General features: G+C 47.5%; 1 protein-coding gene across 2 annotated transcripts in view; it reads left to right on the top strand.

The window, feature by feature from the left end:
- AK1 (adenylate kinase 1) overlaps nt 1-25,359 on the top strand; it is a 57,864-nt gene that overhangs the window by 3,796 nt on the left and 28,709 nt on the right. Inside the window, exons 2-8 of one of the 2 annotated variants that reach the window (XM_028714678.2) lie at nt 3,897-4,086; nt 4,712-4,873; nt 6,856-7,028; nt 8,184-8,297; nt 8,545-8,736; nt 11,103-11,193; nt 14,081-14,160. In XM_028714678.2, the coding sequence (XP_028570511.1) occupies nt 3,897-4,086; nt 4,712-4,873; nt 6,856-7,028; nt 8,184-8,297; nt 8,545-8,736; nt 11,103-11,193; nt 14,081-14,160 (1,002 nt within the window). Of the gene's footprint in view, nt 1-3,896; nt 4,087-4,711; nt 4,874-6,855; nt 7,029-8,183; nt 8,298-8,544; nt 8,737-11,102; nt 11,194-14,080; nt 14,161-16,907; nt 17,052-25,359 lie in introns of those variants that run through there. The other variant, XM_028714682.2, reaches the window with a different exon arrangement.

Below are 25,359 nucleotides of genomic sequence, written 5' to 3'. Positions count from 1 at the left end.
ATGGAACATAAATGCAATAAAATAATAATAACAAAAAATATTTTATCATAAGCCGTAGTTTTAATTTCAAGTTGGTTCAAGACGATAAACATCAGATACAGTAGAGGCTTTGGTAATACAGCGCCCTGAGCAGGGACAAAATTTGGCACCCCCCAAAAAAATTTTCCCCTTTCCTCCCACAATAATTTATTTTGGTACCGTTGCTTTTTTAATGGACATCCTTGGTAGGTTCCCATTAAAATAGAGGTATTATTATTATTAATAGTAGTATCACCATCATTTTGTGCCCCCTCAGCTTCACACCCTGTGCGGGAGAACCACCGACACCTCCCTAAATCCAGCGCTGATATAGGGTTATCAAGACAGCCACAGCAGAGAAAAAACACAATATGCGTGGACCTAGACTGTGCCAGTTATTTATTTATTTATATTCCAGCACATGCATTTCTAAATGTACTTTATCCTTAAAAAACACACACACACAAAAAACAGTATTGCAAAATCTGGAGAAGTGGGAAATCCAAAGGATAAGTATACTCCCATCTTCAATCTGTGAATTAGGCTGCAACCCAAATTCCATCCACGGATTTGTATGACTTTATGGAGTGGTGGAGCTACTGCCACATCTGCAGGCACATGGTGGCTGTGGCAGAAGTGGGGAAACACAGGGATCGGGTCTTGATCAGGCCCAGCGCCGTCACACAACAATGGTGGGGCCAACTCAGGATCCGACAGATCCCCTTGGGGGCTTCCACTGGCCACTGCTGGGGAGAATCCTGCCTGTTTGGCATGCAGATGGGGAACTCTGTACTCACTGTGGCCTCACCCCATCAGCAGCAGCTGGTGGGAGGCCTGCTTAGCTGGCACAGCTGGGAGGGGGGACGCTACGGGTGTGCTGGATTGCCCTGTTCATTTGGAACATGTGCATTGGGTCAGTTTGTTTACAAATGTATATGCAATTGTCCACTATTCCTACCTGCACACATGTTTTGGAATCATAAATCTACAGCCTTGATATTTTTTTTTTAAATTTTTTTGAATGACCAGTTGCAACTCACTGCAGTTCATTTCAAAGAATCACAACCTCCACAACTAATAGTAGTAATAATAATAATAATAATAATAATAATAATAATAATAATAATAATAATTTATACCCCACCCATCCGGCTGGGCTTCCCCAGCCACTCTGGGCAGCTTTCAACAAAATATTAAAATACAGTAATGCATCAAACATTAAAGTCTTCCCTAAACAGGGCTGCCTTCAGATGTCGTCTAAAAGTCCCGTAGCTGTTGTTCTCTTTGACATCTGATGGGAGGGTGTTCCACAGGGCGGGTGCCACTGCCGAGAAGGCCCTCTGCCTGGTTCTCTGCAACCTCACTTCTCACAGTGAGGGAACTGCCAGAAGGCCCTCAGTGTCCAGGCTGAATGGTGGGGGTGGAGACGCTCCTTCAGGTATACTGGACCGAGGCCATTTAGGGCTTTATCAGTTGTTGCAATGCAATGCAGAAGACATCTAATTAAAGAGCATAAGAAAACATTGTCCTTCCCACTTTTGCCCCCTACTGGCATGTGGCCTTTGGAAGGTTGCGTGGAAGGGAACGTCAGAATGGTGCTCTCTGAGTGTGGCTCCATCCAGCTCCCATCAGCCCCAGCTACTATGGCCAGAGGTCAGGAATGGTGGGAGCTGGAAGCCTGCAGCATCTGGAGGGCACCAGGTTGGATGCCCTGATGTACACCATTCTGAGCTCACGGTGGGGTCAGAGGCACAAGTGGGTGGAGCAATGGAGGTGACCCTTATGGCAGAGCCTCCATTCCAGCTACGCTAAAGTTAGAATCATAGAATTGTAGAGTTGGAAGAGACTATGAGGGTCATCTAGTCCAACCCCTTGCAATGCAGGAATCTTTTGCCCAGCGTGGGGCTCAAACCCACAACCCTGAGATTGTGCGTCTCAGGCTCTGCCAACTGAGCTACCCCAGCTCAGAGGTTTCTGCACACACCTCTCTCCGCCCAGGAAAGCCTAGAGGCATTACCACAATTCAAGGACAATTTCCAGCCGGACAAAAGCACTTGAGGAGAGCGCCAATGAGAAGGGTGGCCTGGGGAGAGTTCTGAGAGCCACGCAGAGACCCCTGGAGGGCCACATCTGAGCTCAAAGAAGTCTCTGTCCCTGGTGCTCATGAATATCCAAACAAGCTGACAGTTTTCTGTAGAAAACTAGTTGCTCCTAGAGATAACAGACCTGAAAATAATCTATTCTCCTGTTTTCGCCCTCGCCCACCCCCCACCCCCACTGGAGTTTCCAGTTTCTATTGAGCCAAAATCTGTTGGTGTCACATTTGCAAATGATCCCCAACCCAATATCAGCAGTTTTACAGTGGGGTTTCTCCTTTGGAACTCCCTTGGTTTTCAAATCTGTTGCAAAACATCCAGGGAGAATGTAATGCTCTCGCTTCCTCACCCACATACCCAGATTCTGAGTATTATTACTGTTAATGTTTGATTTCTGACTGCTACATAAAGGTTAGCCAAACCAGACACTGATCAATGCAACAAGATTACATTTGGCACCACAGTGTTGGTGCTGAGCTTCAAAGCCCTAAACGGCCTCAGCCCAGTATACCTGAAGGAGCGTCTCCACCCCATCGCTCTGCCCCGACATGGTGGTCCTCCTCAGAGGGTCCTCTGGTGGTTCCTTCACTGTGAGAAGCGAAGTTACAGGGAACCAGACAGAGGGCCTTCTCGGTAGTGGCACCCTCCTTGTAGAACACCCTCCCACCAGATGTCAGGGAAATAAAGAACTACACAACTTTTAGAAGACATCTGAAGGCAGCCCTGTATCAGGTAGTTTTATTGTTTTTATTTTATTATGTTTTTATATCATGGGTAGGCAGATTAAGGTGCTCCAGAAGGTCATAACCACAGCCCAAAGGATTATTGGTCATCCTCTCCCATCTTTGGAAGAACTGTACGGTTCCCGTTGTCTTAGGAAAGCAAACAACATCCTGCAGGATTCATCTCACCCGGGACACAGTCTGTTTGCACTACTGCCTTCTGGCAGGAGATATAGAAACATCAAGTCAAGGACAAATAGACTGAAAAACAGTTTCTATCCAAGAGCTGTGGCCTTTTTGAATGCTGTAACTCGATAGTGTGACCTGGGAGTTTGATGGGTGTTGGTGTGGGTGTGGCTGGAATGTGGTTTGTTTGGTTGTTGTTGTTGTTTTGCTTTTGTTGTTTTTAAGGGATGGCATCCAATTTCGTTGCACTTGTGCAATGTTGCACTTGTGTAATGACAATAAAGAATCTATTCTATTCTATTCTATTCTATTCTATGTTTTTATATCATGGGTAGGCAGATTAAGGCCCGGGGCCGGATCCAGCCTAATCACCTTCTAAATCCAGCCCGTGGATGGTCCAGGAATCAGCGTGTTTTTGCATGAGTAGAATGTGTGCTTTTATTTAAAATGCATCTCTGGGTTATTTGTGGGGCATAGAAATTTGTTCAATTTTTTTTCAATATATAGTCTGGGCTACCCATAATGTCTGAGGGACAGTGCACCAACCCCCTGCTGAAAAAGTTTGCTGACCCTTGTGGAATCCCCTCCCCAGAGAGGTGCACCTGGTATGTGACTGCCTTTTGTGACCAGAGAGGTGCACCTGGTATTCTCGTTTGCTTCACCTGCTTGAGCCAGGTGAATGTGATATGGGAGTGACTAGGCAGCTAATGCTACTAGCCCCTCTGCCATAACCTTCTGCTGTGACTTGGAGCTGGTGAGGTCAAAACATAGATCTGGGAAGAGCATTGAGACTTGGCCATGTACTCCCCCACCCCTTCTGAAATACGGATAATTTTAACCTGTGCTTTCCTCCCCCACTTCTGCTTCTCCACAGAGCATGTTAACGGGCCTCATGTACTACCGGCCAGAAGACCCAGTCAGTTATCTGGAGCACTGCTTGCAGAAGGTCCGGGAGTTGGGTGGACCCAAGATGGTGCAATGGGATACTTTCATCACTCAGGAACAACGGGCCATGCACAGCAATGGCAGCAGTGGGCAAGGCAAGAAAACCGTCTTCTACACAGGTTTGGATGCCCCCTCACTGAATGGCATGTTTAAGAGCTTAGGTCAGAAGTCACCAACCTCTGTGGGCACATTTGAATTTTTGATGCGTGCTGTGGGTGCCACCCTGAATTGGTGTTTCTCTCCCCTTTCTCTGGATCCTCCAACTGAAGGGGAAGGAAGAAAGTGCAAATGTGCTTTCTCTCTCTCAATCTCTCTTTGCTTCTCTAAAGCATCTAGCTAAAAGTCTGATCCAGTAGGATTTATCTGAGCCTTAAACGGTAACACAGGAAGCTACCTTATACAGAGTTGGACCAATGGTCCATTTAGTCTGCACTGATGGGCATTGGCTCACCAGGACCTCAGAGGAGATCTTTCTCAACCCTACCTGGAAATGCCAGTGGGGACTGAATCTGGGACTTCGTATGCAAAGCGTGTGTTCTACCACTGAGTTGTGGCCCTTTTCGTATAAAGCTGGAGGAAGTGGAAAATAGCATCTCTTGCAACTTCATCCAACTTCAACAATGGCTGGGGGTAGAATTCAGAGGCTCCATGGGCACCTGGGGACGGCACCTCAAGGACACCATGGATTCTATGTTGGCAAACCCTATTTTGCAATGAAATTCTGATTTATTTTTACACTTGCAGGACTAGGCTTGGCACCATACAACCAGTACCAGCACCTACCACCCATTGAAAGCCAGTTCTCCATTGAGAGTGACTCAGATATGACAGAATTCACTGGCCTGATCCAAGAATATGATGTATTTGTCCCTGGTCAACCTCGTCCTAAGATCATATTTGTAATAGGTGAGAAGTTAACTGGGATGAGGAGGAGGAATGGTTCTTCGGTGGGAAGAGGGGCAAATGCTTGCTTGGAGACTTGGGTAGATTCTTTTATCTACTTCCACTGGTGTGCTTTTGAACTGCTACATTGGCAGAAACTGGGACAGAGTAATGGGAGTTCACCACTGTCAAGCAGATTTGAACCGCCAACCTTCTGATCGGCAAGCCCAAGAGGCTCAGTGGTTTAGACCACAGTGCCACCCGTGTCCCTAATGGACTGTACCGCCACAGGGTACAAGGAGAGGAGTGTGTATATATGTGTGTGCGTATATGGTGGGAACAGTCATTAATATGCAGATGATACCCAGCTCTACCTCTCTTTTAAATTGGAACCAGTGAGGGCAGTGAAGGTCCTGTGTGAGTGTCTGGAGGCGGTTGGAGGATGGATGGTGGCTAACAGATTGAGGTTGAATCCTGACAAGACACAAGTACTGTTCTTGGGGGACAGGGGGTGGGCTGGTGTGGAGGACTCCCTGGTCCTGAATGTAACTGTGCCTCTGAAGGACCAGGTGTGCAGCCTGAGAGTCATTTTGGACTCACAGCTGTCCATGGAGGTGCAGGTCAATTCTGTGTCCAGGGCAGCTGTCTACCAGCTCCATTTGGTACACAGGCTGAGACCCTATCTGCCTGTGGACTGTCTTGCCAGAGTGGTGCATGCTCTGGTTATCTCCCACTTGGACTACTGCCATGCGCTCTAAGTGGGGCTACCTTTGAAGGTGACTTGGAAACTGCAAATAATCCAGAATGCGGTAGCTAGACTGGTGACTGGGAGTGGCCGCCGGCACCATATAACACCGGTCTGAGAGACCTGCATTGGCTCCCAGTAAGTTTCCGAGCACAATTCAAAGTGTTGGCGCTGACCTTTAAAGCCCTAAACGGCCTTGGTCCTTTATACCTGAAGGAGTGTCTCCACTCCCACCGTTCAGCCCAAACACTCAGCTCCATCTCCGAGGGCCTTCTGGCAGTTCCCTCACTGCGAGAAGTGAGGTTACAGGGAACCAGGCAGAGGGCCTTCTCAGTAATGGCGCCTGCCCTGTGGAATGCCCTCCCATCAGATGTCAAGAAAATAAGCAACTATCCTACTTTAAAAAGACATCTGAAGGCAGCCCTGTTTAGGGAAGTTTTTAATGTTTAATGTTTAATGCTGTATTGTGTTTTTAATATTTGATTGGGAGCCGCCCAGAGTGGCTTGGGAAACCCAGCCAGGTGGGTGGGGTATAAATAATAATAATAATAATAATAATAATAATAATAATAATAATAATAATTATTATTATTATTTCTCCAGAGCAGCCTTCTCCAATGTTGGATCTCCAGATGTTGTTGCACCATGTACCTCAGCCAGCATTGCTAGTCATTAGGAGTGTTGGAAGTTATAGTCCAACAACAAATAAGGACCCAGAGTTGGGGAAGTCTGTTCTAAAACTTAGACCCATTTGTGGTTATTTTGGTGCACTTGATCAATTTCTTGGCTGCCCTGGAAGACCTGCCTTGTAGGCCTGGCCGGGTGTGTGTGTGTCATTTTTTCCACCTGGCCGGGTGTGTGTGTGTCATTTTGGCCCTGACTGACTCCAGCTGCAAAAGCTGCGGTTGCTGAACAGGCTCGTGGTCTGGGTTATATGTTTTTGTTTTGTTTTTTGCTGCTGTTACTGATTTTACTTTCTGTATATTTATTTTTTAGATCTCATGTGGAAATGGTTCCATTTGGTTGTGTACTTTCTGATGTGTTTTGGTTGTTATTGTTTAGGGTTACTTTTGTTATATATGTAATTTTGTAAATTTTGTCATGTTGCAAGCTGCCTTGAGCAAGGTTCTAACTATGGAAAGGTGGCATGCAAATAAGATGCTGATGGTGTTGATGATGGAAGCCGGAGCCCAACAGCACCTGAAAAGGTTCTCTGCTTCTTGCTCTACATGCATTGTTCAGCTGTCTTTTTGGATTGCAGGGGGCCCTGGGAGCGGGAAGGGGACTCAGAGCAATAGGATTGCCTCCCATTTTGGATTCACCTGCATCTCTGTTGGTGAGATCCTGCGCAAGCAGATGATTCATCATGCCAATAGTGACCGAAAGTGGGAGCTGATTGCCAAGATCATCGCCAATGGGGAGCTGGCCCCACCGGTAAGAATGATTGGCTTTCAGAATTTTAGCAACCAAGGTTGTTTCAAGACTTTCAGAGGTGGATTCAAGTCACTGAAATGTATAGGATAAGCAGCTGACTAACAGGAAGACATACAAACTCACCGCAAGCAGATGAGGATGAATTCAGGATGAATGGTCATCACTGTATAATTGCCCCACAAATCAGAAATCAGAACTAACACTGAAGTCAAGACCGGACATAGTCTAGACTCAGTGTAAGCTTTCCACAAGCAAATTAGGATGAATCTTCTATAAGTTTTGGAAAGTGCTTTGTCCATCTGGTTGTCCATCTGTTCTTGAGATATCAATCACCAACTTGGCACGGGGATTCCTGAGCTGGGGGGCAGCAGTCTTCCTCGATGTTTAGATGCCAGCCACCATTTTGAACCAAGATGGTGGACCAAAATGTCTAAGTCCATTTTTGGCATAGGTTTGGCCATAGGCACTAAGTCCCAGGGCCCTAGGTGCCATGGCTTCCACAAAGTGTGGCGTGGCCACGTGTGCATGCTGCGGGGTTTGGGCACACTACATCATCACGCCCCCGGCGTGTGTGCGCTACATCGCCATACCCATACGCTACGTGCATGAGTGACGTTGGCACACCGGGGGTGTGATGATGTAGAGCATGCCCCCAGTGGCGATGCATGGTCCCAGGCACCTGCAGTCACAAGCTGGCACAAGTAGGCTTGACTGTCTCTAAAGATAATAATAATTAAACTTGCTTGGAAGGGTGGAAGGGAATACAGTGTCTTTCCCCTTTACCACCTCTTGTGAGAAAGAGGATTTTTGGGGGGTAGAATTTATCTCCCTCCCATTGCAATTGCTGGAGCAGCAGCAGGAAAGGAAATGAGTGGATGAGGGAGAAGGAAGGGCTTTGGAGGTGAGAAGACAGATTTGCATTCTTTTCTGGCTCAGATTAAAAACTTTAGCCTGTGATGCTCAGTGTGTAATTGACTGGAACACTGGGAGTCACCGAGATTCATCTTTTCCCAGCCAGGGCTTACAGAAACTTGGCAACTCCACTGTTTTAAAAAGGTGCTCACTTTTTGTTATTTTCCTGTTCATCTTGCTTAGCCCACAAGCAAGTTGCTGAGAGCCTCAGCCTTCCCAGTGATGCCTCTCTTTGCCTTTCAGGAAACAACAATCGAGGAGCTGAAGCAACAATTTATAAAGCAGCCAGATGCGAAAGGCTTTGTGGTGGATGGCTTTCCCCGAGACATTGGCCAGGTGTTAACGTTTGAGGAGCAGGTAGGAGACAGACCAGGCAGAGTGAAAGAAACTCTGGGAAAGCCATTGCCAGTCATTGCAGAGGATACTGAGCTAGATGGACCAAAGTGGAGGAACATAGAGGAGAAAAGGAAGAGAAGGGAAACACTGGGAACAAGGATGAAACCAGTGTCGATTTGTAGTGCTCCAGACATACCCTGGGCAGCAAAGAGGGTGAGAGGATGGCCGCCATGTTTAAAGCCTGACACTTGTCTCCCTTCTCTGGCAGATCGGCTCCCCAGATCTTGTCGTCTTCCTGGCCTGCCCCAGCCAGAAGCTCCGGCAGAGGCTAGAGAAGCGTGCCCAGGAGCAGGGCCGCCTAGACGACAATCCCCATGCCATTGGGCGCAGGCTGGAGACATTCAAGCAGAATGTGCCACTGATAGTGAAGTATTACCAAGAAAAGGGAACCATTGTCCGGGTAAGGACCTTCCTGAACAGAGTTGGTGGGGATGCTCTAAGGCGTTGGGAAAGAGAATTGGCTTTCATCAGGACTGGAGACAGAGCAGGAATTAATTTCAATTAGCATTTGAAGGTGAGCTGAACTAACTCACACTTTCTGAAGCAGTACACAAACTGCAGCACAGACATCCTTCAAAATTTGCACTTTTCTGAATTTTTCAATGCACTTCCTCCAGCCAAGTAATGCATACAAAAATACATATACTAGTATAAAGCATGCATAAAATGCACATATTGATGAAAATAATGGACACAATCCACTATACAAGGGAAGATTTCTTTGCAGAAATGTTTTATTAGAGAAAATAGCATACCCAAAAAAATATTCATTACATTTGTATACTATCCTTCATCCAAAGGTCACAACATAAAAATACAAAACAAGAACACAAAATACATAATAAAATAAAAACAAGCCCAAAACATTCATTCCCCCCAAAACACATTTTAGAGGCCATGGAATTGGTTGAATGTCAGGTTATAGAGAAACATACTTACCTGGCACATAAAGATATGTAATGAAGGTGCTAGCCAAACTTTGCTGAGCAGAGGATTCCACAGACTGCAGAAAAGGCCCCTTCTTGTGTTGCCACCCTCTGGACCTCTCATGGAGGAGGCACACAAAGAAGGGCCTCAGAAGATGATCTCAGGGTCTGGGTAGGTTCCTATGGAGAGAGGCGGTCCTTGAGGTAATTGTGGCCCTGAGCCATTTAAGGCTTTATAGGTCAAAACCAGCACTTTGAATTGGGCCTGGAAACTAAGTGGCTGTGAGTGCAGTTGGGCCAGGATTGGCATTATACGCCCAAAACGTCTTGTCCTGGTGGACAACTTGGCTGCTGAAGTTTCTGAACCATCTTCATATGCAGCCCTACATACAACACATTGCAGTCATCTAGCCTGGAGGTTACCAGAGCAAAGATGACAGTAGTTAGGCTATTCCTGTCCAGATGGGGGCATAGCTGGGCCACCAGCCAAAGCTGATGGGAGGCACTCTGCACCCTGAGGCCACCTGACAGCAAAGGATCTGGGAGTACCCATTCCTTCAGAGGCAGTGTAACCCCATCCAGAGCAGGCGATCCCCCAGCCATCCGGTCTAGGGAACCACCCATTAACAGTGCCTGAAGTCTTATCTGAATTGTGTGTCCATCTATTGACTCTCATCCAGTCCATTACCAAGGCAAGGCAAAGGCTGATGTCTAAAAGGCTTCACTAAAAAGCTGATAAATTTTCATGGGGCCTTGTTTTTCAAAACCATTGCAAACTGATGTGAAAACAGGGAGAACTGAACTTAAGGTTGGAAAAATGGGAAACTGAGAGGAGGCTTTTTCACACGTTATGATTTGTACAGTTTAGCTATTGTTTACATAGGGATATAGACTATTAAACTCTCTAGGGTAACCTGTGAACACCCACAGAGAAAGAGGGAGAGAGTAGGATGGGGGGCAGAGTGAGGAGAGGAGCAGAAACAGGCTACAGATCTAAGAAGCAGCAATTCCTACTGTGTGCAAGAAATGGATGAATGTCTGTGCTTGGAAGAGGCATTTCCTCGAGACAGCAGGGAAGGTATCTTCTTAGACCATGGATAGGCAAATCTGCAGCCCTCTAGATGTTATTGGACTCCCATCCACCCCTGCCACCATGGCCAATAGACAGGGATGATGGGAGATGTAGTCCAACTCCATTGGTGGGCAGCCTCTGCGATCAAGGGTGGCATCACCCATCTATGACCTGTCAGAAGCAGCTGGCCTAGACATACCATATTTTTCCATCTATAAGGCACCCCCATGTATAAGACGCCCCCTGTTTTGGGGGACTCAGATATAGGGAAAGGAGGGGATGTATCTGTGCATAAAAAGCTCCCTAATTTTTGACATTATTTTAAAGGGAAAAAACCTAGTCTTATACATGGAAAAATATGGTATCTTTGGCCTGATCCCTTAAGGCACACCTCGCTTCATCATGATGGGGGCCTCTCAAAATGAACACAGCAGGCCCTGCGCTCCTCCTTTGTAACCAGCCTGAGAAAGATTTAACAGCACCTCCCTCCCCCTGCTTTCTCTCTCTCTTTTTTTTTTATATAAATTTTTATTGATTTTCCATAGATAAAAAGAAACAAAACAAAAACATTAACAAACACAAAATCGACTTCCCCGTACCACCCCTTTTCTGCATCCTTGTTTCAAAGTTTTTCAGCAACCCTTTCGTCATGAACTTATTTTATGTTTCATAAATTTAACTTCCTTAAGTTATTAAAACAGCTGTAGTTCTTTATCTCTTATTTCCCTGATCTTCTAGTTTTCATCTCCCCCTGCTTTCTCTTTCCAGTTTGCTGCAGACAGAGAGGAGGAGGAGATTTTTGAAGACATTGGCTCCTATGTTCAGCAGCGGCTGCACCTGGAAAGGATGGAGTTTCCAGGTGAGAGCAGGGGGGCACCTGTTTGCATCAGGGTGGGGGTCTGAAAGGTAAGGAGAACAGCACTCTGCAAAAAAAAAAAAAAAAAAAAAAGCTCGAGTCAAGCCTGTGATTGCATGGTTGCCTTAGGGGGCAGAGCTTCCTTCTATTCAGGGCTCCCCCCCCCCCCGATACTCCCAGGTGGGAGAGGTGCTTTGAAGAGGAGCCAGGACTAGAACTGGCAAACCTTGGCTCTCTGTGTACCTGTTGTGTCTGGGGAGCAATTATTATGGTGGCTTGGAGCCTCATCCCAGACAGTGAGGTATAACTCAGAGTCTGGAGTCACACACTCACCCTGGCTGGTCATTAGTTGCCCAGGACTGGGAGCATTGAAAAGACTCCCAGTTTGGGACTTGGTGAATCTGGTGGTTGCTCAGCTTGGATCTGGACCTGGACGCCACCTGTCTATGCCTCAGTCCTGGCAGCAGGAGCCCACGATTCTACAAAATGTTCTGCTGGCAAGGAAGGCAACAATCGTAAACCTGTGGCTACCATTTGGAAAGCTGAATTTTCAATGGGAGAGTTAAGTGCACAAACCCAAGTGCCAGGAGAGGAAATAACAAAACTGAAGTGAAAGGGGACCATTAGCCAAAATGCACCTTTGCTGCTCATGTGTCTGCTCCATTCATTGATGAAGGCACAGGGAGTGACGGGGAGGCAAGAAGAGACGGGCCTAATTTTTTATATCGGAAGAGTAAAGGGTGAAAAAACCTCCCTTCCAGTATCAGAACGCAAAGGAATAAAACAGGGAAGGTAGGTGAAAAGTGCCAGGGGCAATAGAGAAAAGTGATAGGAGAAAGAGTTACACCTTAAGAGCCCGCTGGATGAGGCCAGTCACCCATCTAGCCCAACATCCTCTTCTCACAGTGGCCAAGCAGATGCCTCAATGGGAAGCCCTGCAAACAGGATCCGGCCACAAGAGCAAGTCTCCCCTCTTGCTGCTTCCAGCAGTTGGTGTTTGGGAGCATTGCTGCCTCCACCTGTAATAATAATAGCAATAATAATAATAATAATAATAATAATAATAATAATAATAAATTATTTGTATTTATACCCTGCCCTCGCTAGCCAAGGCCGGGCTCAGGGCGGCTAACAAGTAATAATAAAAACAAGTTGAATGAAAACAACTTAAAAACAAGATTAAAATACAACATTAAAATATTGAAACGTTAAAATATTAAAATGCAGCCTCATCACAGGAGGAGAAAGGAAAAAGGAAAAAGAGAGGGAGGGAGGGAATCAAACTGGCTCCAAGCCAAAGGCCAGGTGGCACAACTCTGTCTTACAGGCCCTGCAGAAAGAAATCAGATCCTGCAGGGCCCTGGTCTCATGAGGCAGAGCGTTCCACCAGGCCGGAGCCAGAGTTGAAAAGGCCCTGGCTCTGGTTGAAGCTAATCTAACTTCCTCAGGGCCTGGGACCACTAGGGTGTTGCTATTTATGGACCTTGAGGCTCTCCGTGGGGCATACCGGGAGAGGCGGTCTCGTAGGTACGAGGGTCCTAGGCCGTGAAGGGGCAGGGGCAGAGCTGTGGCCTTCAGCTGTAGCCTTCAACAGCCTCCCCTCCATGCACATAGGCAGGGCAGTCATGCCCATGAAATTAACAGAGAGATGCCTCTCATCACCTCTAGTTTGTCCCTGAGGTCTGGTGTGGGTGGGGGGACAACACCATCAGAGAACCTGCAGGAGGGTGGGAGATGAGAGGAGATTGACCGTAACTCATAATCTCATCCCGACAATAACCCTGTGAGGTATGTTAGGCTGAGAGGCAGTGACTGGTCCAAGTTCACCCAATGAGCTTCATGACCAAGTGAGGGATTTGAACCCTGGTCTCCCAGGTCCTGGGATGCGGGTGGTGCTGTGGGTTAAACCACAGAGCCTAGGACTTGCCGACCAGAAGATCGGTGGTTCGAATCCCCGTGACGGGGTGAGCTCCCATTGCTCGGTCCCAGCTCCGGCCAACCTAGCAGTTCAAAAGCATGTCAAAGTGCAAGTAGATAAATAGGTACAGCTCCGGCGGGAAGGTAAACAGCGTTTCTGTGTGCTGCTCTGGTTCGCCAGAAGCAGCTTAGTCATGCTGGCCACATGACCCGGAAGCTGTACACCGGCTCGCTCGGCCATTAAAGCAAGATGAGCGCCGCCACCCCAGAGTCGGCCACGACTGGACCTAATGGTCAGGGGTCCCTTTACCTTTTACCTCCCAGGTCCTCGGCTGATACCACACTTGTACATGGGCATAGCCAGTATTTTTTGGGGGGGGCAGAACCTCAGATTTGTACTGATTTGTATTGATTGGGGGGGGGGACAACCACCCACCCCCTTGGCTACTGCCCATGCACTTGTAGGCTGAGAATGAGTTGATTTGCAGTGAGTAGGGAGTCTACTATAAATGTTTGCCTAATTTTACTCCAGCTGCAGAGTTTAGATATTTTCCTGGTCCTATACACAGTGTCCACTCTGGATGCCCGTTGCTGGGAATGGCAGGGGGTGGCGCTGCTGTGCTCCTGTGCCCTGCTTGGGGTCTTCCCCAGAGGAATTGGGTTGGCCATTTGGAATCAGGATGATGAACCAACAGAACCGTTGGCCTGATCCAACAGGGCTCTTCTCATGTGAAGCTTCAGGTTGCCTGGGGACAATGGTGGACAAATTTCAAGGACTAGCTCTACAAAGCCCCATGTAGCTTTCTGCCTTTTCAGTATCCCAAAACGATGGCAGCTGAGACCGAGACTTGCTTTTACCACCTGGGAGGATTCTGTCAGCACCCTGGTGTGTTGTGTTCCTCCCCCTGCCACCCTCCACCACATGGAACCTTCCAGGCATCTTTTGTTTCCTGTTTTCTGTCTCTTGATTCAGAGTCTCCGCTGCTGGCGTCGTTGGACAATCTGTTTAGCCCCAGCCAAGACTCTCCGAAGGAAGAACAGAACTGGGGGCAGGTAAGGTTGCAGCAGTGGCATGTCATAGGCCTGGGCTCTTGGCAGAAAGCCTCCCAACTTGCTTCCAGAGCTGAGGCTGGATTGGAGCCCCACTTCCTCTTTTCTGGGTCAAAAACAGGAACGGGAAGGGGTGGGAAGCGGGACTTCACAACGGGAAAACAGCAGAGTCAGGTGCCCAGGAGGTCAAAAACTGGCATTGGTCAACTACTGGCTGACAGTTAACCCCTGTCCATTAAGCAGAAAGTAAAATACTGGATGCAACCGGAGGCTGCGTTTATTTTATTTTGCTCGGTTTGCTTGCTTGCAGGATTTATATACCACTTTTCAGGTGGACCTCGACAAAGTGGTTTACATAAGATTACTCTTATTTTTGGGAGGTGGGGGATGAGTTTCAAAAGAATGGGAAAGGCAACATGCTTGTTTAGAAAAAGCTGTTACTGCTGCTTCTCCCCTCAGGGCAAGATGGTCCTTCAAATGCCCCTGTGGAGCAGGGAGGGGAGTTGTATCCAGTGTTGGTCCTACTCAGAGTAGACCCATTTAATTTGCCTAAGTTAGCCATTCATCCATTTTGAGCAGGGGTTAGCCCATTAGCCCATCTAGTTCACAGTTTTCCAGGGTTTCAGATGGGGGACGTTCCCAGTCCCACCGGGAGGTGCCAAGGATTGAGGACCTTGGTGAAGTGTTGCCTGGTGATTGGTGCCTTTGCCCTATTGCTTCTTGAAACATTTCCCTGATCCTTTTGTGTGGGGACCCGATTTAATATGCTCTCCTCTTCCATAAGACCCAGCTCCTATGAACACATATGGCTGCCTACATTGCACCCATTGGTCCATTTAGCCTCATACTACCTGCTCTGATGGCAGCAGCTTTCGGAGTTTTACCCCCAGCCTCACCTGGAAATGTCAGTATTTGAACCCCTGACCTTCACCATGCAAAGAGTAAACTCCTACCACTGAGCTACAGCCCTTCCCCTCATAATGGTTTCCATCTTTCATCATCTGACCCCTGGCAAAGGTGTATGGGGCTGATGGAAATTGATTTCAACCTCATTTGGAGGGTCCTAGTTTACAAACTGTGTGGGGCAGCTTTGGGAGACTTGTGGCCCCCTGGACTGCAGCTCCCATTGCCCCTGACCATTGGTCATGCTGGCTGGGACCAGTAGGAGGTGGAGTCCAACAATATCTGGAAGGCCATAGGTTCGTCATCCCTGAACTAGTACTGTAAGAAGCTGCCTTTGAGGAGTTCATTTGTTCAGACAGCCTTTACCCAGACTGGCATCTTCCCAGGGTCCCAGAGACAGATCCATCTTCCTCCATCCCTTCCTACCTTCGCTACTCTGGGCTCACAACTGGGAAAAACAACAAATATTGCATGCAACGCAGGGGCTCTACCTCTGACCCATGATATGTCTAGCCCAGGACATTGTGTGCTGATCAACAGTGGCTCTCTTTGCTAGCTCCGGTGTGTGAGATTTCCAGCCCCCACTCCAAACAGGAGATGCTGGGGATTGAACCAGGGCCCTTCTGTATACAAAGCAGGTGTCCTGCTACTGAGATATGGCTCTTCTTCCTCCACCACCAACAGTGTCTTCCCAGAAGCAGCCAGGCCACGTGCCCTTCACTCCTTCATTGACATTCCTTTACTTTCCATTATCCCTCCCTCCTCTTAGCCCCACCCCCTGCATCTGCATAATGTAGTTTGGAAGGGCAAATCTGTCCATTTTGGTTTCTGGGTTGGATGGGAGAACCTGTTAACTCTGGTTTCTCATTTTTCCCAATCTTAATTCCAGTTCTCCACATAAGTTTCTGTTGTTTGTTTGTTTGAAAAAGAGCTTTCCTCATTAGCATTTTGGTGCTAATTTCTCCTAAGATAAAGATTTCTGATCACAGTTTCGCAAACCATACATTTTTCATGCGCCTATTCCTAATATAATCCTTTTTTTTTTTTGGCAAGCTACTTTTCACTAAGATAAACCCATTTCTACACTCTTTTACCCAGTTATATGAAGTTTTACGCACATGACTTGGCAGTTGGAAAGCCACCTGTCAGTTACCTGACATCATAATGGCATCAGGCAACTGACAGGTGGGATGTTCCACTCACCTGTCAAAGTCAGCCCACGGAGGTCGGGAGAGGTAGCAAAAAAGGCTCCCTTACCCATAACATAGTTATGAAGATTATCAATAAAACCAAACAAATCGAAGTGTAAATAAAGATCCAGCATCTCCAGTGAAAAGGATCTCAGACAGCATTCTTTTTTTAAGGGGAAAAAAACACCCCAAAACCCAGATAAATATAATAACACATTAATTTGATAAAGGTTCCCCCCCATACCTTTCTTGTCATTGTGATGACATAGAAAACTCAGGGAGAGCTTCGCTTCCTTATTGGCTTCTCCCTTTCCCTCTCCTGCACCTTCTTGCGGTTTCCTTGCCACTCTTTTTGTGTGCCCCCCCCCCATAGCTGTCAACTTTCAGATTTGAAAATAAGGGATCAGTAGCCTCGAAAATAAGGGACCAGCAGCCTCACCTGTCCCGGGGACAGTCTACGGGATATCTAACAATCCGGGATAGCAGCGGGAAACGGCGCTGGAATAAGGGAATTTCCTGCAAAAAAGGGGAAGGTTGACAGCTATGCCCCCCCCCCCCAATGATCCCCATAGCATTTCTATGCAGCTCAGGTCTCCGGGCATCGGGTGTCCTCCGTCGCCAACCGTGTCAGGCAGCGAGAGTGCCCCCCCCTTGCTCCCAGCATGCCACGCGCCTGGCAGCCGTGTATATAGAGTGGTAAAAATAGCTGGATATCCCATGCAGGGGCAGGCTGCTGGCGAGAGAGAGCCCTCGTCTTCCTCGACCCCCCTTTCTTGTCCCCCTGCACCCCAGCGCTGAGAGGTACGTACGGATCTTTTGTTGGGGCAGGGCTTCTGGGGAAAGGACACACCGCCACACACGCGCGCGCGCAACCGCTTAATGCAGCCAGGGAGAGCACGCTGCAATTCTTGTTTTTATTGTTTTCATTCATTGGGTACCACCCGGCAGAACGAGGAAGCAGCACAGATATTTTCATTATGTTGCTCATGGTCTCTGTCGTCGTCGTCAGGGATTCAGTAGTAGGGTACAACCCTCGGCTGGCTGCTAAGTCCCTTTTGCAGCTCAGTGACTATGTGCTTGCAGACAAGTAACAATGGAACAATGCAGTGCTGTGCGCTTTTCAGAATTTGATCCCTCTGGCTGGTTTGTCAGTCGTGCGTGTTGCTGTTGTGGCGGCGCTGGTGTGTGTAATACACACACGCATGTCTTGCTTGGGTTGTGCGTCTGGGATAATCAGGAATCTCCCCTGTTAATTCGCTCAAGGTCAGTGTTCCTTCCATCTTGCGTCGCCGGGTTATTCACCCCACCCCCCACAAGTCATGCCATTAAGAGAAATCGCAGTGTGTATGCGCTCCCCGCCCCCCCCCTCCCCATGGCCAGCCTCACACCTCCAGCCACAGGGAGATCCCTGTGAAAGGCACGTTCTGGTTTTTTTTTACCGGAGTCTGGCTGGAAATGTTGAATCGCTTGGCTAGTTGCTAAGAAACTTCGCCCGGGGGTGGGGGGAGAGCTGCTTATGTTTGCAGCTTATTGAAATGCTAGACTGAAAAGAGCCAGCAAGAGTGGGAGGAAAGAAAGTGGGGTGCTTTGCAAGCTGGGAACCGGCAGGTGAACGTGAAATTTCTGTTTATGTACCTAAAACGGGTATGTGGAGTTTTGCTGCTCAGGATGTGCAAATGCACTTGAGGTGTGCGTTTGTACAAGAAAGCTTGACTGGTTGCAATAAGCCAACAGGAGAGCAGTTGCTTTGCACACAGGAGCTCCAGAGTTTATATCCTGTCGTGAAAGGACATGGAGAAGGCTCCCTGGTCCAGGTCCTTGCAAAACAGCTGCCTCTTTGAGGATGCCAAGATGGCAGAGGCTGGTCCATTAGGCTGAACAAGGTACTTCTCCATCAACCTCAGTCTGTTGTCAGCCACCTGCTTTCTTACTTACATCCTTGTCATTATTCAGCTGAGGGGGTAGCCCTGCCTGCCAGCTTCCTCCTTCTCAGAGTTGCTCCTTGTAGAACACAGCAGGGAGAATGGGAACAAAACCAAAATTAGTTGGCTCCTCCAGCTATTGGATGTGGTACCACTTACTGTTTGTTGGCCTTATCTTCTGCCCTACCAGCCCCAGTGCACACTAGTGGCAACCAGATGCTTCTGGGCTACATCACTCATCATCTCGGAGCATAGACCATGCTGGGAGCTGGTGTTATCTTGTCAGCCCCTAGGATAGGGGGTGCTGGGGTGGGCAGTCAAATAGCCTGAGCTGGTGTAGGGCAGTTCTCTGTGTCCATAATGTAGCTGAGTAGTAGGGCACCTGCTTTGCGGTTTCCATCATCTGCAGCTGGAAGGACCCAGGAGCAACAGGTGGAAAACCCTGCCCACCCCAGACCTTGGAGACCTGCTGCAAGTCAGAGTGCATAGTCAATGCTGCTTCCAGGATTAGGTGAACAAAGAGTTCGACCTTGGATATGGCAGCTGGCTATGGTTAAAGATAAGCAAATAATAGCTTGAAAGAAGAAAAGTGCTGAATTGTTTTCTGATGGTGCGCTCATGTGTCGTAGCATCATGCTAGAAATATGCTTTCCTCCTGGGTGTGTGGAAAAAGGGAAGCTTTTAATGTTTAATATACTATGGTATTTTAATATTCTGTTGGAAGCCGCCCAGAGTGGCTGGAGAAACCCAGCCAGATGGGAGGGGTATAAATAATAAATTATTATAATATTATTATTATTATTATTGTCACCTGTAGAGTGGTTGTTGTTTTAAAAATAGTGTGTGTGTGTGTGTGTGTGTGTGTGTGTACAAACACACACATATATATGTCTTTCATACAACTAAATTCCACTGAGTAGTCATGTCCATCAATTTCAGTGGGTCTCCTCCAAAGAGAACCAACTTTGGATTCAGCCATTTCAAATTAAGGTGCCAAAGGTGCCAAAGGCTTGGCATGACAGGCTGTTGCAACCAAACCAAAACCTTTTGGGGAAAAGCGAGAAGCTAATGATGAAACCCATTTCTGAGAAGGGGTGTGTGTGTGTGTGTAAAATTCCTGACTGCTGCACAAAATCCACCCAAGGCTGATTTAAGTGCATGAATCAAGGAAGAACTTCCTTTCCACAGCGTTTTGTTCAGTGGTGGGCTGGCCCACTCTAGCCAGTCCATAGGAGTCAACTCCCAGGGGCCAAGAGGGCTTTGTCCCCGCCCCCTAAAATATATGAGGGGGCCGGGGCCCTCCAAAGTCGATGGGTATTGCCATTCAAATGGCATGCGTACAACACATCATGTGATAGATTATACAGGGCCGGGCTTCCCCCACCCCCACCCCAAATATTTTGTTCAACATTGGCACCCCTGAGCCAGTCTAAGATGATCTGGCTCTTTTGAAGCCTAAGGGCATCATCCCCTTGTGGGCGGGACCAAAGCCAAAGTGGGTGGAGCAACCAGTATGACTCTTAAACTTTCCACTGTAGGCTGTGCTCCACCCACTCCAAAGTCAGGGGTTTGTACGCACATCCAAAGATGGGCATCACCACCCTGGCAGGCAAGAGGCACCGTCAGCGTTCAAGGACATATTGCAACTAATCAAAAACACTCAGGGAAGGTGCAGAGCAGGACCTGTGAGGAATGTAGCCACTGGGGTGGGGGCATGGCTTTGCTGGAGTCCTAAGGGCCAAATACAGCGGCCTGGAAGGCTAAATTTGCCTCTTCCCCCCCGCCATGCTTGAGGCTCCTCATCCCTGATGTAAGCTTTGAACATTAGGTGTCAGTTGTTAGTCTCCTCTAGTCATCAAGGTGTCTTGGAGCATGTGTCCCAAATAACAGCTTTCCAGCTCACCTGGTGGTAGCCATTGTGGGGATTTGGAAGGCATGTAAATCAAGGCACTGCAAAGTACTCTAAGGCACTTGCAAGCCCCCTATGTTTTTTGGGGGGTTTTAGGAAGGGCCATTTAGAGGTCTCAGTTTTTATGGAAATTTTGAGGTGACATACATTTTGGAGTCTGACTGTCAACTCCAGCCAGCATGGTTGTATGATGCTGGGGATAGCTCAGTTGTTAGAGCATGAGACTCTTATTCCCAAGGTTGTGGGTTCAAAGACCCACTTCGGGCAAAAGATTTACTCAATGCAGGGAACCTCATGGTCTCTTCCAGCTATAATTCTGTGTAAAGTTGTGGTAGGCCAAAATATCTGAAGAACATCAGTTTGTGCAAGGCAATTGCATCTGACAAATCTAACCCCCTGCGAGCCAATTTGTGGATATTACCAAGCATATGTTATATTATATAATATATAATATCAGAGTGTTATTCTGAACCTACCATTGGGTTAGCGGTGGGTGCTTATAACAAAGTCAAGCACACTTCTGAGGATAGGCAGAGTTCCTGTTCCTCACCATGGAGATGGTCTCCATGCAATTATGGGAATAATGATTCATAGCTACCTTGTAAGGTTTACCAAGATGCGGTTGGCCCATAACTCAGTTACAGAGCTGTGTAGGCAAAGGGCCTCAGGTTCCTTCCCAGTTAAAAAGAACCAGCCGATGGGAAGGTTCTGTGCTTGTGGTTCTGATCATCTGATGCCACACTACCCTACTGTTGGGTAGATGAACAAGCAGGTGGGCTGGCACTTGGACAATAAGTTTGCTAGTAGTGTGCACAGCAGGGGTAGCCAATGTGGAAAGATGGGAGTTGTAGTCCCATCAATTTATGGAGGGCACTACATTGGCAACCCTGGATAATAGAGGAGGAGGATGTTCCAAATGACTCTGCAGGTGTGTGTTTAAATGCGGTTAAACATGGCTTTGAAGGCGAATGAGGCAAATTCATGGAAGATGCTCAGTTTAACTGTGGCCATTTAATCACGACGGCTTTATGGAGCTTTCATGTCCAGAAGCTGACACTTCATTCAATATCAACCCCATGGGGTGGGAAGGGGTGCTCTAGGGAGAGTAATTCCCTAGAGAGAATGTGGAGAGAAATTGGTGAGTGAAGTGAACAGGTGTGCTGCCCCATGTATTTATAAATGTGTTTTGTGTTGATTACTGTCAGATTATTGTCTTTCCCTTTGTTGCTTATAGTTTCTTCGTTTATTTGACAGTGTCTGTCTCTCTCTGTGTGTGTGATTGATACAAACACACACACACACACACACCTCACATATGGTGTGTTGTTTATAATTTGTGGTGTTCTTTTTCCTGCCCTGCTCTCTGTATCAGTGGAGAGGAGGTTACTTAGTTAAATAACATATTTAGATATGCTTTTCCATTCATTTTTTTTAATGTGGAAATGAGACTGAACACATTGTGAATGAGCACATGCAAAATTGACATGGGCCAGATATAGACAGATCCACCCATCCATATGCACAGGTCATTTTTAACTTTAGAAAAACCTCCACTTTGCTGTACAATACCAGTGTGTCTTCTCCATCGCAAGGATGCGACCCCTCTGAGATTTATTATGGGTGCCCCATACTTAGAACTCTGAAGCCAGCAAAACCTCAAGGTCATCTGGCCTTATTAGGTGTGTCTGTTGCGGAGTGTAACTGGACCCCACTCCTTCCCTCTTCAGTCAGACCAGTGAGGTGGGTCGCAGTGATCTTTGCAAAGAACCACAGGTCTATTTTCAGTGCCTGCTCCTTTGGGACTCTTCCCAAAAGCAAGGCTGTTACTTTGGTGCAAGAATGAGGTGTGGCCGCGTGTTTGCCAGCAAAACTATCTATTGTATAGTGTTCCCCCTCAGGGCATTCCCATTTTACAGATAGAGGACTGAGGCCAGAAATATTAGTGACTTGCAGAGCTAGGGACTGAAGTCAGACTTCCTAGGCAGAAGGTTTTTTGGGGGGAAGGCTAGGTGCAACAGGGCTCCTGGAGCGCTCTGGCTTATGCTTCATAAACACTGTTTGTGTTTGTATGAAAGAGAGTATGTATTTTAACCCCTGGGGGGAGAGACATGTGAATCATTGCCCCCATCGTACCATTTCCCCAGTGGTAATCAGTGCCTGTGTAGGGATGCGGGTGGCGCTGTGGGTAAAAGCCTCAGTGCCTAGGGCTTGCCGACCGAAAGGTCAGCGGTTTGAATCCCCGCGGCGGGGTGCGCTCCCGCTGCTCGGTCCCAGCGCCTGCCAACCTAGCAGTTCGAAAGCACCCCTGGGTGCAAGTAGATAAATAGGGACCGCTTACCAGCGGGAAGGTAAACGGTGTTCCCCTGTGCTGCGCTGGCTCGCCAGATGCAGCTTTGTCACGCTGGCCACGTGACCCGGAAGTGTCTCCGGACAGCGCTGGCTCCCGGCCTCTTAAGTGAGATGAGCGCACAACCCCAGAGTCTGTCAAGACTGGCCCGTACGGGCAGGGGTACCTTTACCTTTACCTTTAATCAGTGCCTGAAGCTGCTATTTAATTCCAGTTTTCAAATCCCATGTCTTACCATGAATGCAAACAAAACAGAGACAAGCTATAAGACAGCAGAGCCTTAGCAGGAAGGCATTGTCAGACACCGTGCTTTTTAGAGACAGGAGTTTGAATTTTTGTTCCTGCATGAGGTATTTGTTCTCCAAATCATAAAGTGTGTCCCTGGAATACAGGAAGACAGAGAGGGAGAAGGGACTGTGAATGATGCCTAATAATAATAATAATAATAATAATAATAATAATAATAATTTATTATTTATACCCCGCCCATCTGGCTGGGTTTCCCCAGCCACTCTGGGCGGCTTCCAACAGAATATTAAAATACAATAACCTATTAAACATTAAAAGCTTCCCTAAACAGGGCTGCCTTCAGGTGTCTTCTAAAAGTCTGGTAGTTGTTCTTCTCTTTGACATCTGGTGGGAGGGCGTTCCACAGGGCAGGCGCCACTACCGAGAAGGCCCTCTGCCTGGTTCCCTGTAACTTGGCTTCTCACAGTGAGGAAACCACCAGAAGGCCCTCAGCGCTGGACCTCAGTGACTGGGCAGAACGATGGGGGTGGAGACGTTCCTTCAGGTATGCTGGACTGAGGCCGTTTAGTGCTTTAAAGGTCAGCACCAACACTTTGAATTGTGCTCGGAAACATACTTACCCTTTTGGCTCCTATCTATTGCTAGAGTTGCCAAACTTTAATCTTGTTAATCACTGGGATGCCTTATTAAAAGGGTGGGGGAAGCTTGGCATGAGTTGCTAGCTTTTGCTGTTCCTCAGGGTTTTGTCCCTTGCCCCCAACATTGGGCACATGCGACAGTTGTGTATAAAATTATGTGTGGTTTGGAGAAAGTAGATAGGGGTACATTTTTCTCCCTCCCTTGTAATATTAGAACCTGGGGACAAATAATGAAGCTATAATGTTGGCGGAAGATTCAGGACAGAGAAAAAGAAGAAAAATTATTCTTAGGGTGCCTAGTTTAACTATGGAATTCACTCCCACAAGATTCACTATGACCACCAACTAGAATGGCATTAGAAGCAGATTAGAGGAATTCTAAGACTCCCTGGAAAAGACCCTGATGTTGGGAAAAATGGAGGGCACAAGGGGAAGGGGATGACAGAGGACGAGATAGCTGGACAGTGTTCTCGAAGCTACCAGCATGAGTTTGACCAAACTGCGGGAGGCAGTGGAAGACAGGAGGGCCTGGCGTGCTCTGGTCCAGGGGGTCACGAAGAGTCGGACATGACTAAACAACAGAGGAATTCTCATATGGGAATAAAGACTATCAGTGGCTACCAGCCATAATGGCTGTGTTCTGCCTCCACTGTTGGAGAGCGCTGTTGCATAACCTCCAATGTGATGCTGCCCAAATCTGGGACATCATCTTCCAGGTCTGAAATCCTGTGTGATGCACAAGACCCACATAAAATCACAGATGTGAAAAAAGTAATGGCACCCAAAAACACACATTTTGGGGCAGTGAACGAGACCCCCAAATTCCTACTTTTTTGGGGGGTGAGATCTTGGCCAGAAATCATGTGAAAGCAGGGCACCCAAAATGGCTGCCTTGCTCACCTGGGAAAAAATGGGAAGTCCCGGTTTTTCCGGGGCAGTTGATGGGTATGCTGTTGTGTTCAGGTCCTGCTATTGGGGTTCACCTTGTAGCATCTGGTTGGCCACTTTGGGAACAGGGTGTTTGAGTAGCAGGCCCTGGACTTGATTCAGAAGGCTTTTCTTGTGCTCTGAATATAGACATTAAAACAGTGAATTGTGTGGGGTGGAGCAGAAAAGGAGTGTGCCGTCAGTGGCGATCAGCTCATTGCCACCAACCGTGAACTGCATTTTAGGCAGGGATGAACTCCACTGGGAAACTCCATTCAGGAGCTCCTGAATGGAACCAATCCCAGCACCAAATTTTAAAAAGTGACAAATACAGCATGCTAAGGAACAATCAGGAATGCTGTTAAAGGCTTGTCTACACTTAGCTTTCCTCCTTTCTGGGCACAGGTCCACACTGTCAAGCACTGTGTCCATGAGCTCTTCTTCTTTTCCCTTGCATTTCCTCCATGAAAACCTGCTCTTTAACAGTGAATCGGAACAAGTGACAATTTGGATTTTCTGTGGATTGCTGCTTGTTCCTGTTCAACGGTAAAGAATGGGTTTCCATGGGGAAAGCGCCGTGGGGCGGGGGAGCACTCTGACGCAGTGCTTTACAGCACAGACGTGTGCTTAGAAACACAGCACAAAAGGAAGTTGGGTGAGGCCTAAGTCCCCAGGTAATTACTTTCAAACTGCATATTTACCTGCCCTACCTACTACCCCTGATGTCATGTATGATGCCAGTTATAGGGCAGGTGAGAGTGGCTTGGGAGAAATGGCCTCATGGGCCAAATGAAGTAACCCTTGCAAATAGGCAAATGATGGTGAGAAGTGCAAAACAAATATTTGCTTTTAATAATAATAATAATAATAGTTTATTATTTATACCCCGCCAATCTGGCTGAGTTTCCCCAGCCACTCTGGGCGGCTTCCAACAGAATATTAAAATACAATAGTCTATTAAACATTAAAAGCTTCCCTAAACAGGGCTGCCTTCAGGTGTCTTCTAAAAGTCTGGTAGTTGTTTTTCTCTTTGACATCTGGTGGGAGGGCGTTCCACAGGGCAGGCGCCACTACCAAGAAGGCCCTCTGCCTGGTTCCCTGTAACTTGGCTTCTCGC

This window comes from Podarcis muralis, chromosome Z, assembly GCF_964188315.1.
Source record: "Podarcis muralis chromosome Z, rPodMur119.hap1.1, whole genome shotgun sequence".
Taxonomy (NCBI): Eukaryota; Metazoa; Chordata; class Lepidosauria; order Squamata; family Lacertidae; genus Podarcis; species Podarcis muralis.
This window is presented reverse-complemented; position numbering and strand designations above follow the sequence as displayed.